A 13,330-nucleotide genomic window follows, 5' to 3' on the forward strand; every position below is an offset into this window, starting at 1 on the left:
TTCGTTTTGAAGAATCCCCCCTTCCACCCCTTCTCCTCCTTTTTTCTACAGGGCAGCACGGCGGCCCAGTGGCTAGCACTGCGGCCTCACAGCAAAAAATGCCTCCGACTCGGGTATCCACCCAACCGGTCAGCATTTCGTGTGGAGTTCATGTTCTCCCCATGCTTGCGTGGGTTTTCCCCGGGTCCTCCGGTTTCCTCCCACACTCCCAAAAACATGAGACTTAAGCCTAGTTCACACTACAGGATTTTAAACATCAGCAGATCGCTGTGCTGTTCACACTACATGACTTGACTTTGTGTCTTTTAATCTCTGTGGTGTTCACACTACGCAACACTCCGTGAACGATCCACAAGAGGGGGGTCACACACTACATGATCTGACAACAACTCATTCCCCATCAGCTCATTCAAGCTACCAAACCACAGCCAATGAAATTTTGAGGGAGGAGTCGTCAGAAAAAGCTGAACACTATTGGCTGCTTGTGTGCTGATGACATCACTGACAGCGTTTCAAGCTTTGGAGAAAGCATTTAAAACATCCTCAAATCAGCTGATTTATCAGCGCATTAATCACTCATCTGCAAGGTTTGAGTGGATAGATACACAGAGAGTTTTTAATTTTTGTAATTTTATAACTCTTTGAAATAAAACTAACATATTTATAACACCCTGCCGTTTTCTAACTATCAGTGTATTTCTTTCTGACATTGTTATTTTTTTTATTACAAAACAGTAAAGAACTGAGCATTTCTGCCTTAAATTACCATATTAGTCAAAATGACTGCATGCATGTCTAATACCTTTCACTGTGACTTTAAATATGTGTGCATTTTCTTGCCTGGCAACTTCCTGCTAACATAAACAAAACTTTCTGATGGCAAAAACATCAATTTACTTCAGATATCTTTAAAAACAGCATATTCTGTGCCGAATAGCTCCTGTTTGAAAGTGAAAATGAAAGCCAAGACCTTTAAGTGTTTTAGTATCTTAACTACATATTTATAGGCTGTATTGCCAAAAAAAGATGATATTTTTAGGGTAATGTGTCATTAAATATGATGCCAAACATTCAAAGCTTAATTTTAATATCTCAATAATAGCTTTGAATGTAAATATGTTGTGACAATATGGCGTTTCATATGAGAACGGTCAGAATGAGCAGTATGGTAATTCTAATAGTTACAGAATTCTAGTTCCACTGTTAATATATCCTCCTCTCATGTCTGTGCTAACGCAGAATGAAGCGAGTGCTTTGATGCCCATTCTGACCAATCACAGATGTTTCTGCTGAGCTCCTGAACACACAGGCATTCAGCTCATGCTGATATGCTCTCTTTGGCTGCAGCTCGTCACTACATCTGACCACACGTGGGGTTGAGTCGGCCGACTGCTCTGGAATATTTAGCATGCTGAATGTTGGATTTCCGTCTGCGAGGTGTCGGTGACGCGTCAGCGAGCCTCGTTGATGCGTTGTTCAGTAGTTCACACATAAAGAGCGGCGAGCGCCGAGCACCCGCAGATTTCTTCCCGATCACAGCCCGATCTGTCGGCGAGCTCGTTAACTTCCAAATCGGGCTCAAATCAGGCTTAAAATCCTTTAGTGTGAACCAGGCATAAGTAAATTGACTAAACCAAATTAGCACCAAATCCAATTCTGTCAGCAACACATCACCTTAGCAATCCTTACGCAGCAGGAGGGGGGGGGTTCTCGAGATCTACCCGAGTCAAACTCCCCTCTCGCCCTGCAACGGAAGGGAGCTCCGGGCTCGAGGATCTTTTGAGCTCGGGGCTCTCTCCCGGGACAGCATGCCAAACTAGCTTATTACCAATCATCAGCTAAGTGTGAACTCTCAGGGTGACCACAGGCCAAAATAACAAACAAAAGAATCTATAAAATAAATCCACTAAATTACCTATTACTATTTAAAGAAAATACAAAAAAATCTTACCTTACTCCCTAAACATAAACAAAGTCAAAAGTAATCAAATAAATTGGCAGGTCAACCCTACACGCTCAAACTCTCAAAAAAATTTTAACATATGATGGTCATCAAAACAAGGTTGGTTGTTGGCCGTCGCCTGAAGGGGTGAGGGAAACCCAGGAGCTCCACTCCAAACACCGAATGCACAGAAATGAGCTCCCCGATCCCTGCCGGAAGTCCTTTTTATACATGCTTTTGCAACCAGCAGCCAATCAGAACAGGGAATCACGCCAGTATAGGAGCCTATAAGACAACAGAAAAACAACAAGGAGGCGGGACAAAAGAAAAAGACAAAGTACAATCCGTAATAATAAACAAATAAATAAACTTCAGTCGTAACAGGGCCCATCATTAAGGCGATTTATTCTTATGCGTCAAGCGCACGCGTACGCTACGTTGACGCATAGCCCTTCGCCTGACGTGCACCTCTCAAAAAATGTAACTACACGTCGCACTGACACGTAGCGCATGCTCTGTGATTGGTCGGCTTGGTAGCGCTGACGAGTCTGGGAGGCACAGAGAACCCGATGGAGCGATTGTTTACAAGTGTGGAGTCCCGTGAAGGAGCTCCGGATGGAATGTTTTGCTTTGTGTTTACCTCATAGTTAAAGTTGTTGCACGTCTGCCGGTTCCTGCCTCAAAATTAAAAAAAATTAAAAACTTCTTTTATTTTAGCCGAAATAAAACAAATAAGACTTTCTCCAGAAGAAAAAATATTATCAGACATACTGTGAACATTTCCTTGCTCTGGTAAACATCATTTGGGAAATATTAAAAAAAGAAAAAAAAAATGCAAAGGGGGCTAATAATTCTGAGTTCAACTGTATATGAAAACACAGAACTTTCAGTTCTTGAATGTAAAAATGCCTAAATACAAGTGTATTTGCAAGGCCATTAAAATATTTTGTTCATCTCTAACTGTTGATAGCAGCAGAATGATCGCAGCTCCGGACAGCTGTTGCTTCTGGAGAGCACAGATCGCTCCAACTCGCACACATCATTTACCTCTTCACGGGTTTAACCGATCCACGAATCACAGCTCATTATGTTAGCTGACCAATCAGAGCCTCATGAGGGCGGGCATTTCAGAGGAACTAGGATATATGACAGTCGTTTTCATGTTATCCGAGTAGCTGTATATAATCAAAGTAAGATATATGAAAAATAACCATATTTTCTACAAATGAAGCCTGAGCACACATTGCTTTGCATCTTATAAACACAACCAAGCCTTAAAAATACTCTGTGGACCACCTCTTTAAAATCTAAAAGAACCAGGAAGATTGGTTTGCATGCACATTTGTGTCAAGAGATGAAATTTGATTTAAAAAAAAGTGACATAGTAATACTGAAAAATGTGGCACTATTTGGCAACCCTTCCTCTTACACTTTAAAAATAAAATAAATAAATAAATAAATATGTGTAGACGAAGCAGTGGCGCAGTAGGTAATGCTGTCGCCTCACAGCAAGAATGTCGCTGGTTCGAGTCTCGGCTCAGTTGGCATTTCTGTTTGGAGTTTGCCTGTTCTCCCTGCGTTCGCGTGGGTTTCCTCCGGGTGCTCCGATTTCTCCCACAGTCCAAAGACATGCGGTACAGGTGAATTGGGTAGGCTAAATTGTCCGTAGTGTGTGTGTGTGTGTGGATGTTTCCCAGAGATGGGTTGCAGCTTGAAGGGCATCCGCTGCGTAAAAACATTTTGGATAAGTTGGAGGTTCATTCTGCTGTGGGGACCCCGGATTAATAAAAGGACTAAGCCGACAAGAAAATGAATAATTGAATAAACGTGTATATGCACTGTATGTGTTTATGTAAGCAAGATTATAGCTGGCTTATTTTCCCTGCCCCTGGCTTAGTTATGAATAAAAAGTGTGTTTTTTATTTATTTATTTTTATTTTATTTTTATTATTTAATTTTTTATTATTATTTTTATTAAATTTTCTACTGCTGTGCCCTTTGTTTATTTGTATTTATATATTCTCTGTATTTTTGTTTGGTCTAATTTGTGTTACTTTTATCTATAATATAAATTTTTATATCATCTTATATTATTATTATTATTATTATTATTATTATTATTATTATTATTATTATTATTATTATTATTATTATTATTATTATTATTATTATTATAAACCTATATGTGTGCGGCAACACAGTGACGCAGAGGTAGTGCTGTCGCCTCACAGCAAGAAGGTCACTGGTTCGAGCCTCGGCAGGGTCAGTTGGTGTTTCTGTGTGGAGTTTGCATGTTCTCCCTGCCTTCGCGTGGGTTTCCTCTGGGTGCTCCGGTTTTCCCCACAATCCAAAGACATGCGGTACAGGTGAATTGGGCTGGCTAAATTGCCTATATTGTATGAGTGTGAATGTGTGTGTTGATGTTTCCCAGAGATGGGTTGCGGCTGGAAAGGCATCTGCTGCTTAAAAATGTGCTGGATAAGTTGGAGGTTCATTCCGCTGTGGCAACCCCGGATTAATAAAGGGACTAAGCCGAAAAGAAAATGAATGAATAAACATATATATGTGTGTGTATATATATATATATTTTTTTTTATTATTATTATTATTTTTTTTTTCCCCCCTAAATGCATGAATATGTAATTGTATTATTTTATTCAGAGAGAAAGAAATTGTGAGCAAATTGTGTTCTACCACCACATTGGAGCAGTTGATGTCTAATGATTCAATGTATCTGATGCTGTGGCTCTCCGACTAATATATTTTAATAAAAAACAAAGTTAAACTAAAAATAGTGACATGAATATGAAAATCCGAACACTTTATAAAGTTCTTATAAAACGATATGTTCATCAATGATTCATCAGTCGGATTATTTCATTCCATCTGATACAAAAGGTGTGCATGTAAAATTTAAAACTATCAAAACAAACAATTAAATGATTCAGTCTGAACCCGGAGTGAAATGTTACAATGCTCAGAAGCTCTGCAGAGCAAAAATGCCCTGTGATTCTGCTTTATAGATGAAAAACAGCAAGCTCGGCGCAGCTTCCAGATGTCAGGGAATCCCTGAGAAAAAGCAGTGCAATATATCAGCGTGAAACCCAGAGGGAGGTTTCCACTTCCCCGGACTCAGCAGCTTTCCTCCGCCTGCCAGTTTCTCCATCACTTTCTGTGGGAGCTTTCATTTAATCGACTCTTTGTTGTTGCTGACGTTTCCCTGCGTTTCCCTTCTTCTGGACGTTTGCTTTGTCCATACTAATTGTGCTTTATACAAGAAACATCGTCCTCAGGGAATGTAGTCTTGATTCTCCTACACGTTTAATGTGTGTGTGTGTGTGTGTGTGTGTTGGTCATATCAGACTCGCTTTACTTGGCTGTTCAGTGAGGGAAAAACTCTTTAGCTGTCTACGATAAGCCCGGCTAATAAGCTGTCACTGTGTCTGCACACACTTTCTCCTGCCTTACGTAAAGAAGCTGCACTTAAAGGTTAGTCCGACAAACAGTTCGGGAGGCTATTTAGAGTTCTTTCGACCAAAGCACTAGGAGTAAACACGATGGAAAGATTACTTTATCTGCATGTCATTCACTAAAGCCCCTGGTGTAATCTCGGGAATGGAGGCGTAGGATGAAGGGATTAAGTTGTTGAATATCAAGGTTTATCAGTGACCTTTACTCGCATTTGTAAGCCAGTGTGCTTAACCGTCTCTCTTGTTCTTTCTCGACAGGACCTGGGTCTTGAAGGAACATCCCTCAACGATATTCTCTACAAAAACGCCGCCTTCCTTAATCTTGTGGATCCAATTTCTCATGAGCTTTTGCTCAATTTGGCCAGAGATTTGCAATGTCCCAAGAGGGTAAGTCAGCGACGTTGATCATAATCACGAAACTTGTGCACTGAAAAAAAACGATTCATTGAATTTACTACATTATTCAAGTTAAAGTCTGCATGAACCGCATACAAATGAAGCATGAGCACACATTGCTTTGCATCTTATAAACGCAGCAGAGCCTTAAAAACACACTCTGGACCAGCCCTTTAAAACCGAAAATAACCAGGAAGATTGGTTTGCATCAGGGGCAGATCTAAAGGTGGGGCACCGGCCCCCAATTAAATCAGTCTGGCCCCTGTTGTGCCCCTCACATTGCATCATAGATATATACATTAGATGTCGCCTGGCCTATTGTTGTCTATTGGACGGAATGCGTCAATAGCGCCGCCATCTTGCTACAGGGTAGCGCTCCTTTGAAATGAATGCGGGACCAAGGTACAGTGGAGGACTGAGGCCATCCAAAGCCAGAGATATACACATATACACATATATCTGTGATCGGGAGTTTTCCTGGATGTTAGTATGTAATTTTTGTTTTCTAATTACGAAAATTATAATTTTACATCACTTTTCTACATTGATGGATCAGTGACCGCACGGGCATTCCTGATAAAAAGCTTGTGTTTGTGTGTACTGAAATGTACTATTCACCCTCCCTGTTAAATTTGATCTAATCATGTCCTGAAACACAGCTCCTCTCCTGCTTTCACTTCTCATACTGACAGAGGGAGCGATTCGTTTGTGAATGAATCCGCCGAACGACTCTTTCACTAACGTTAGCCGACAATAATACAAGTTTCTGGCAGCGCAGCATCTCGTTGTCATATTTCTTTTGCATTGTTTGCTGATTTTATTCAACAAAACTAGCATAAAAAATTGAAGACCAAAATTTATAGTCAGATACGAGTCTGCATAAATTGGACCCCTCTCTGCCTCCTCCCCCGTATAAATATGGTAATGACTCCACGTTGGCAAAACCAAACGAAAAAGCAATCGCAAAAGCAAGCAAGAAAAGAAACTTCACAAACTGGAGGTGCTCCTATCGGAGGTAGACCGGAAAAAAACGGTGTTATTTGCATATTTGTGCTCGGAAATTAATAACAAAAGAAAAAATATAGAGTGGAAGATTGGCTGATGGGGTCTGAACAATGCACTGTGAACGAATTAATAAAGAGATGGTCTGATGTAAAGGTGCAGGTTAAGAGGAGAGCAGCGGCACACCGTCAAAGTGTGGACCGAACAGGCGGGGAACAGGGGATACTGAACTAACACCCTTTGAGGAGAGAGTTGCCTCAATTATGGCCAACACTTTACTTTCTGGAGTAGTATCAGTGCATGTGGGACACACAGACGTATTAGAGAAACACATTGTTAGGGCGGTATAACAGCACCCCTCCGCTCTCAAGGCAGCACCACCGGCATTTCAGTTGCCCGATCGCCCGCTCTACAACTGACTGAGTGCGAGAATGGGCATCATTGTATCTGTGCTCTTGGTCAGTTTGTGGGTTTTTGAAGAGGGTTGACAGCCACATCTTTAATGGATAACCACGGTCTCCTGATATGCAGTTAAATACTTACGCTCGATAAAATAAAATAAAATAAATAAATAAAACTTAGCTGGAATAATATCTTTAAATACATCACTCAGCAAGAAGCCACCTATCGCGCACCCTGCCACCTCGGAGCCTCATCCCAACCATGCTGTTTGTGAGGATGAATGAATCACGGGTTGACCCAGGCCACCTTGCCACAGTATTTGTGAAGCTCATTTGAGCATCACATATTATTTGCACATTTATAAAATGGAAATGTTTCAGATTCACGTATGCAAATTTGTCTTCAGATGGCGCCATTATAGCAATGTGCTTGCAGAGGATCGCTCCAAGTACATTAGGCGATCACTGCAGATTACGCTTTAATGTTTGGCTGGTCAACTATATAGATTGGAAACCTTGTATACCTGCTAGACATGCGGATGATCCCGTCCCATACAGCTGCCATTGCACGGCTCAAAGATGACTTGCTTAACCCTGAGCGGTCTGCCTGTTCACTTTGGAAATAACCAGTTGCCTGGATACTTTGTTGGTGCGATACTTTGTAGTGTGCAGTTTAACATAATTGCCTCTAGGAGTCGCCAATGGACATTCTTATGTTCATTTCATTGTTAGTAAATCCAAACATAAGCTCAAAGTCTGGCGTACGCAAAGTTTTTGTGCGTACCCAACGTTGACACATGAGGCCCCAGGTCACCTCGGAAGAACGAACTCAGGCGACCTGCATATGTACTGTATGTGTCTATGTAAGCAAGATTATAGCTGGCTTATTTTTTATATACCTTATAGCTGGTCTTATAGTTGCCTGTAGTTGCAATGAGTTGCCTAATTACTTTGTTGGTGCGATACTTTGTAATGTGCAGTTTAACATAATTGTCTCTAGGAGTCGCCAATGGTAAAAAACAAACACACATACGCCAGACATGAAGTTGGCGTGGACCAATGCACATTCTTATGTTCATTTCATTGTTAGTAAATCCAAACATAAGCTCAAAGTCTGGCGTACGCAAAGTTTTTGTGCGTACCCAACGTTGACACATGAGGCCCCAGGTCACCTCGGAAGAACGAACTCAGGCGACCTGTATATGTACTGTATGTGTCTATGTAAGCAAGATTATAGCTGGCTTATTTTCTTATATACCATATAGCTGGTCTTAAAGTTGCCTGTAGTTGCAATGACTTGCCTGAATACTTTGTTGGTGCGATACTTTGTAGTGTGCAATTTAATATAATTGCCTCTAGGAGTCGCCAATGGAAAAAAAACACACGGCAGAACGAACTCAGGAGACCTCGAGAACAAAAGAACGAACTCAGGAGACATCGAAAACAGAGAACACGTCCTGTAAGAAATGAGATGCTGCGATTTTCCAGATGGTCACATGACCTTCACATGTTTTTAATGGAAAATAATTTAAAAATTACAGCATTCATACAATGATTTATTGTTTTCCCGCTTCTTAATATATTTAACATGTACAAAAAACTTGCAAATATACTTTGCACAATACAAATAAAACAGATTTTAACCTGATTTTCAGCAAATAAACAACCTTAAACTCTTTATTCCTTTATCGAGAATTTCATGGTAATGTTTACTTTTCAGTTTTATTAATATTAAAAGTTTTTAGCTTCCTAATCAGTAAGTTAAGTTTTGATGCCAAAACCTGATCTTTTAAGTAATGTCAAGTATATTAATATCATATATTAATATGTTATATTAATATCAACAGCAGGGTTTGCAGTGTGTACCAGCCCTCTGCTTACTGAAAAAAAAGACTCATTGGATTTATTCAATTTTTTAAGGTAAGTGGTTGCAAACATTTTACATAGGCCGAATTTAAACAAACAAATTAGGTTGAACATTATTCAAGTTCATTTCTTTGTTTAAATCCAGCTCATATAAATTGTTTGCAAGCACTTACACTTAATAAAATTGAGTAAATGCAATGAGTCATTTTTTTTTAGTGCCTGTTCGAAGAGTTTTGACTATATACCATCCCACTGCTGTCAACATTAGCTGTGCATGTTCATTACTGAGTCTCCAGATATGTAGAGCACTTATTTTTAGCTGGCGGTAAGAGGCTTGGCGGGCCAATTCTCCTGGATAAGACCATGGGCAGCTGTCATCCCACGGCCCGGGACTGCAGTTCGGCCGTTCATGCTTCAACCCTGTCCTAAATTGGTTTGCAAAGCATGAGACATGCAGAAAGATGGCGCTGACCTTTATTTTGCTCAAGAGAGCCATCAGTGATGTTTTCATCCCATGCTGAAATTCCACAGTTCTGCTTGGACTTAATTGGACAGAAAGGCCAGCGAGAGGAGATCTTTCCAATAATAGATCCACTCGAAGGGGCAAGAGCTGTCTTTTTTTTTTTTTTTTGGTAAAAGCAAATTAAACCAACAGTTAAACCAATCGGAAAGCATTCCTTCACAGCAGGCGCAGAACATCATAAGACGTTAAAATGAGGTTAGATTTAAGTCATGACCTCAGGTGACCAAAAAGGGCAAAGTTGTTTTGACGTCCAATAACAATGTCAAATTACGTTGATATTTGGTTGGTTTTAGGTTGTGTTGGAAAGTGACCAAAATCCAACATCTGATAGATCCACACGTCCACACAATGTCAACGTGTAACATCATTAGACGTTGATATTTGGTTGATTTTAGGTTGTGTTGGAAAGTGACTAAAATCTAACGACAGATAGATCCACATGTCCACACAATAGCGCTGTTCACACAGGCGAGGACGTTACGGAAATTTTCCGGAAAAGAGCATTCACACATCCATTCCAAAATACCGGTAAATTCTGACATCATTCACCACAAATGAGCTTTAAACGGCTGCGCTTGTATTTGTAAACATTTGACTAAATTACAAACTCTTTTGATGATCAATATTGTGAACAACTTTCGCAGGATCACTTTCGCATGTCGAGATCATAATATGTGTGTGTGCTGGCGCTCACAGGCTGTTTCATGGGCACACGTAAAGCTTGAAGGTAAACAAACAACGGCTTATCATAAGCATCTTATCGATGATTATTTGCACAGTTGGCATTAAGAAGAACATATAAACGTGATCTGACTAACTTCTAGCAGCTAAATGCGTCTGGAAAAATATTCAAAGGCTTTTATTCTCACAAACCGCGCGGACGTAAATGCGTCTGACTGTTGTGATTGGCTAAAGCAGACGTCTCACGTCAGCACGTTCTAGACGTGCACGCGCTTATTACGGCAATATTCCTTCTGCATTCACACAGCGCAGCATTCCGGCAAATTGCCGGTAATGTTACAACTTCTCTTTCCGGAAAATAGCCAGAACGAATTTACCGGTATTTTCAAAAAGGACCTGTTCACACATACAACCTTTCCGGAAAATTGCCGGTAATTTTCCGGAAAGGTCTGTATGTGTGAAAGGGGCTATAGTCAACGTGTAACATTATTAGACGTTGATATTTGGTTGATTTTAGGTTGTGTTGGAAAGTGACTAAAATCTAAAGTTTGATAGATCCACCGGTCCACACAATGTCGATGTGTAACATTATTAGACGTTGATATTTGGTTGATTTTAGGTTGATTTTAGGTTGTCTTGGAAAGTGACCAAAATTCAACATCTGATAGATCCACACGTCCACACAATGTCAACGTGTAACATCATTAGACGTTGATATTTGGTTGATTTTAGGTTGTGTTGGAAAGTGACTAAAATCTAACGTCTGATAGATCCACACGTCCACACAATGTCAACGTGTAACATTATTAGACGTTGGCATTTGGTTGATTTTAGGTTGATTTTGGGTTGTGTTGAAAAGTGACTAAAATCTAAAGTCTGATAGATCCACATGTCCACACAATGTCAATGTGGAACATTATTAGACGTTGGCATTTGGTTGATATTAGGTTGTGTTGGAAATTGACCAAAATCTAACGTCTGATAGATCCACACGTCCACACAATGTCAACGTGGAACATTGTTAAATGTTAATATTTGGTTGATTTTAGGTCGATTTTGGGTTGTGTTGGAAAGTGACCAGAATCCAACGTCTGATAGATCCACACGTCCACACAATGTCAACGTGTAACATCATTAGACGTTGATATTTGGTTGATTTTAGGTTGTGTTGGAAAGTGACTAAAATCTAACGTCTAATAGATCCACATGTCCACACAATGTCAACGTGTAACATTATTAGACGTTAATATTTGGTTGATTTTTGGTTTGTGTTGGAAAGTGACTAAAATCTAACGACTGATAGATCCACACGTCCACACAATGTCAACGTGTAACATTATTAAACGTTGATATTTGGTTGGTTTTAGGTTGTGTTGGAAAGTGACTAAAATCTAACGTCTGAGAGATCCACACGTCCACACAATGTCAACGTGTAACATTATTAGACGTTAATATTTGGTTGATATTTAGTTGATTTTAGGTTGTGTTGGAAAGTAACCAAAATCTAACGTCTGATAGATCCACACGTCCACACAATGTCAACGTGTAACATTATTAGACGTTAATATTTGGTTGATATTTAGTTGATTTTAGGTTGTGTTGGAAAGTAACCAAAATCTAACGTCTGATAGATCCACACGTCCACACAATGTCAACGTGTAACATTATTAGACGTTGATATTTGGTTGATTTTAGGTTGTGTCGGAAAGTGACCAGAATCCAACGTCTGAGAGATCCACACGTCCACACAATGTCAATGTGTAACATTATTAGCCGTTGATATTTGGTTGATTTTAGGTTGATTTTGGGTTGTGTTGGAAAGTGACCAGAATCCAACGTCTGATATATGCACAGTGCCACACAACGTCAACGTGTAACATTATTAGCCGTTGACATTTGGTTGATTTTAGGTTGATTTTAGGTTGTGTTGGAAAGTGACCAGAATCCAACGTCTGATAGATCCACACGTCCACACAATGTCAACGTGTAACATCATTAGACGTTAATATTTGGTTGATTTTAGGTCGATTTTGGGTTGTGTTTGAAAGTGACCAGAATCCAACGTCTGATAGATCCACACGTCCACACAATGTCAATGTGTAACATTATTAGACGTTGATATTTGGTTAATTTTAGGTTGGACGTTGGACATTGACGTTGACCCAATGTTGGGTTCTGACGTCAAGCCGATTTTAATTTCCAAACAAATAGTACAACGTCAATATGACGACATGTTTACATCCTGTGCCTGCAGGGTTGTTACACTGGAAAAAGATTATTCATTGGATTTACTTAAGTCTTTTAAATGTAAGTAATTGCAAACTATTTATATGGGCTGAATTTAAACAAAGGGTGACGCAGTGGTACAGTAGGTAGTGCTGTTGCCTCACAGCAAGAAGGTTGCTGGTTTGAGCCTCGGCTTGGTCAGTTGGCGTTTCTGTAACCATCAGCAATGGTTTGTTCATTTGTCATCCTCTGAGAAAACGATTGATGGTCGCCTAGTTATGTGAGACCCCAGGGGAAAGTCCATTGTTGATGGTCAAGGAATCCATGCGCACATGTTTGTCATTTCTGGTCAGAATACCAACACATGAAAATGAGTGCAGTGGCTAGCAGCAGTGAGTAAATTGTACATAAAGAAACAATGTGAGGATGTCGCCAGAGTGGCTTTTTGGTTCCTTTTCTTGTGCATCCCAGCCACTATAACAATTTGTAATGTTCAGCATGTATTTGAATAATAATGGTTCCTTTACTTGAAAGCTCAGATTTGATGATCATAATTTGTGTTGTTGACAGTCATTTCATTATTATTCACACCTTAAAGTTTGCTTTGATTGTTCAGTATTTACGCTTTGCCTTTGCACACGGTTTAACATTTTATTTATCAAGTTTAAATGTCTCTTTAACACTGTTTATTTATTATAAAGAGAGCTGTCGCCTCACAGCAAGAAGGTCGCTGGTTCGAGCCTCGGCTCAGTTGGCGTTTCTGTGTGGAGTTTGCATGTACTCTCTGCGTTCGCGTGGGTTTCCTCCAGGTGCTCCTGTTTTC

At 40.0% G+C, this 13,330-nt stretch overlaps 1 protein-coding gene across 2 annotated transcripts in view; it reads left to right on the plus strand.

Moving 5' to 3' along the window:
- Positions 1-13,330, plus strand: part of lrrc75bb (leucine rich repeat containing 75Bb) — a 75,807-nt gene that overhangs the window by 14,568 nt on the left and 47,909 nt on the right. For both annotated transcript variants that reach the window (XR_015500182.1, NM_001386713.2), the window contains 1 exon segment: positions 5,671-5,799. Coding sequence is in view for 1 of the 2 variants with exons in the window: in NM_001386713.2 (NP_001373642.1) it covers positions 5,671-5,799 (129 nt within the window). In the remaining variant the exon portion in view is untranslated.

Source organism: Danio rerio, chromosome 10, assembly GCF_052040795.2.
Source record: "Danio rerio strain M-AB ecotype USA chromosome 10, GRCz13ab, whole genome shotgun sequence".
NCBI classification, from domain to species: Eukaryota; Metazoa; Chordata; class Actinopteri; order Cypriniformes; family Danionidae; genus Danio; species Danio rerio.